At 22.1% G+C, this 2,290-nt stretch overlaps 1 protein-coding gene across 1 annotated transcript; it reads left to right on the plus strand.

Moving 5' to 3' along the window:
- Nucleotides 1-36: 36 nt before the first annotated feature.
- Nucleotides 37-1,520, plus strand: LOC113222028 (pre-mRNA-splicing factor CWC22 homolog). Its single transcript, XM_026451364.2, has 2 exons — nt 37-1,118; nt 1,388-1,520. The coding sequence occupies exons 1-2, from the start codon at nt 631-633 to the stop codon at nt 1,506-1,508; spliced, it is 609 nt and encodes a 202-aa protein (XP_026307149.1). The 5' UTR covers nt 37-630; the 3' UTR covers nt 1,509-1,520.
- Nucleotides 1,521-2,290: the final 770 nt, after the last annotated feature.

Genomic DNA, 2,290 nt, shown 5'->3' on the forward strand with positions numbered 1-2,290 from the left:
AGAACTAATTCGAGAAATAATTCGAGAAATAATTCGAGAACTAATTCGAGAAATAATTCGAGAAATAATTCGAGAAATAATTTGAGAAATAATTCGATAAATAATTCGAGAAATAACTCGATAAATAATTCGAGAAATAATTCGATAAATAATTCGAGAAATAATTCGAGAAATAATTCGAGAAATAACTCGAGGATTGGATCAACATCGACATTAAAATATAGACATACGTCCAGATCTGTAAGTGGTTCTTGGTCAAACAGTTATAAAAATAAACGAAACAATCAAAAAATAAAACATAAAAGAAGTAGTAAAAGTATTGCAAGTTATGATACGAGTAGAAATAGCAGCAGTAATAATAGTAGTGTATTATATAAAAGAAAAACGACAAAACATAAAATTAAACAAAAACAAAAAAATAGTTCCAGTTACGAGAAAAAAAGAAACGGACATTATTATAATAATCACAAAGAAAGAAAAAGAGAAAAGAAAATAGATAAAAAAAATTATAAATATGGAGATAGGGATCGAGATAGGGACAGAGATAGAGACAGAGATAGAGACAGAGATAGGGACAGAGATAGGGGCCGAGATAGGGACCGAGATAGGGACAGAGATAAGGATTATTACATGGGTCGGGATAGGTATAAAGACTATAAGAGAGATAAAATAAGATATAAATATAAAGATGATAGATATAAAGATGATAGATATAAAGATGATAGATATAAAGATGATAGGTATAAAGACAATAGGTATGAGGATAGGCATAGTGATAGATATACATATAAACATACTGATAGGTCCACAAATAGACATGGAGATAGAGATAGAGATCGATATAGAGAAAGAAAATCGTCAGAAGCAACTCGATCTGATGAAGAAAAGTCTGAAAGTTCATCAAGTAGTGATATAAAAAATAATAATTTAAAAAATAGAAAAAAGGAAATAAATAAATATGAAAAGGATAGCAGTTTATCAAGTTCAGACAAAAGTTCTAATCGTTCATACATATCGTCATGTTCATCTTCAAGGTCAATTAAAAAAAAAAGTGTGGTTGATTATGTAGGAACTAATAAAAATGATAAAAATTCTTTAAAAAAAAAAAAAAGAAATAGGTAAAATTTATTTATTTGTTTGTTTTATTTTAAACAAAATAAAATAAATATAGCATATTTACTATTTTAATGTTGAAATGGGTGGAGTAGTTTTTTTTTTTTTTTTTTTTTTTAAAGTGCATTGTAATTATTTTACAATCTTAACAAAACTTATAGATAAATACATATCTGTATATATATTTGTATATATATTTGTTTATATATTTATTTATTTATATATATATATATATATATATATTTATTTATTTTTTTTTTTATTTTGTTCTTAGTTTGTCATCAGAAGAAGACAGTAAAATTAAAGTAATAAACAATATAATGAGTAAAAAAAGTTATAAGAATTCTAAGAAAAGACTAAGGGCTTGGTCGTCATCAGAAAGTGTTGAAACTTAGCAAAATAAAATGGCACACGAATAAAACAAAAATAAATAAATAAATAAATAAATAAAAAAAAAATAAATAAATAAAAAAAAAATAAATAAATAAAAAAAAAAATAAATAAATAAATAAATAAATAAATAAAAATAATTGTTATAATTGTTGAAATTATCCAGTATATATACAAGATATTTGATTGGGATAAGTTAAAAACAAAAGGGAGAAAAGGTTTTAACACACAAGTGATTAATAGAACAAAACACACATATTGTCTGATGAATGTATATATATATATATATACACATGTGTGTACTCGTTATGCGAAAAATGTGGGATATAAGGGTGTCAGAAAAAATAACGAATTTTTTTTTTTTTTTTTTACTGTATAAATAAAAAAAATATTAATACATATATTTTGTTATTTTTGGAATCTATACAAATTTCAATTTTTTTGAAAATAAAACCTTCTTGCTTTTTGTTTTCATTAATAACATATAGAATTCTTTTTTTATAATGTATACATATGCATTATTTATGTGTATATTTTGTTTTTTCCTTCCTATAATATTTTATAAAATTTTATAAATCCTGTTAATTTTTTTTTTTTTTTTTTTTTTTTTTGTACAGGGAGTTTATTTATTAAAAATACAAAAAAAACAAACAAACAAACAAACAAACAAACGAACAAAAAAAAAAAATAAATAAAAATAAAAATAAAAATAGTGAAAACAACTAAAAAATAAATGAAAAAGGGGTATTGTAATATATATATATACATATCTATCTTTTAAAAAAAA

This window comes from Piliocolobus tephrosceles, unplaced genomic scaffold, assembly GCF_002776525.5.
Source record: "Piliocolobus tephrosceles isolate RC106 unplaced genomic scaffold, ASM277652v3 unscaffolded_28973, whole genome shotgun sequence".
Classification (NCBI taxonomy): domain Eukaryota; kingdom Metazoa; phylum Chordata; class Mammalia; order Primates; family Cercopithecidae; genus Piliocolobus; species Piliocolobus tephrosceles.

Excerpts from the sequence above, each read along its gene's own strand:
- LOC113222028 (XM_026451364.2), top strand. The coding sequence starts at position 631 with ATGGGTCGGGATAGGTATAAAGACTATAAGAGAGATAAAATAAGATAT. Across the intron at positions 1,119-1,387 it reads AAAAAAAAAAAAAGAAATAG|TTTGTCATCAGAAGAAGACA; the intron begins GTAAAATTTATT and ends TTTTGTTCTTAG.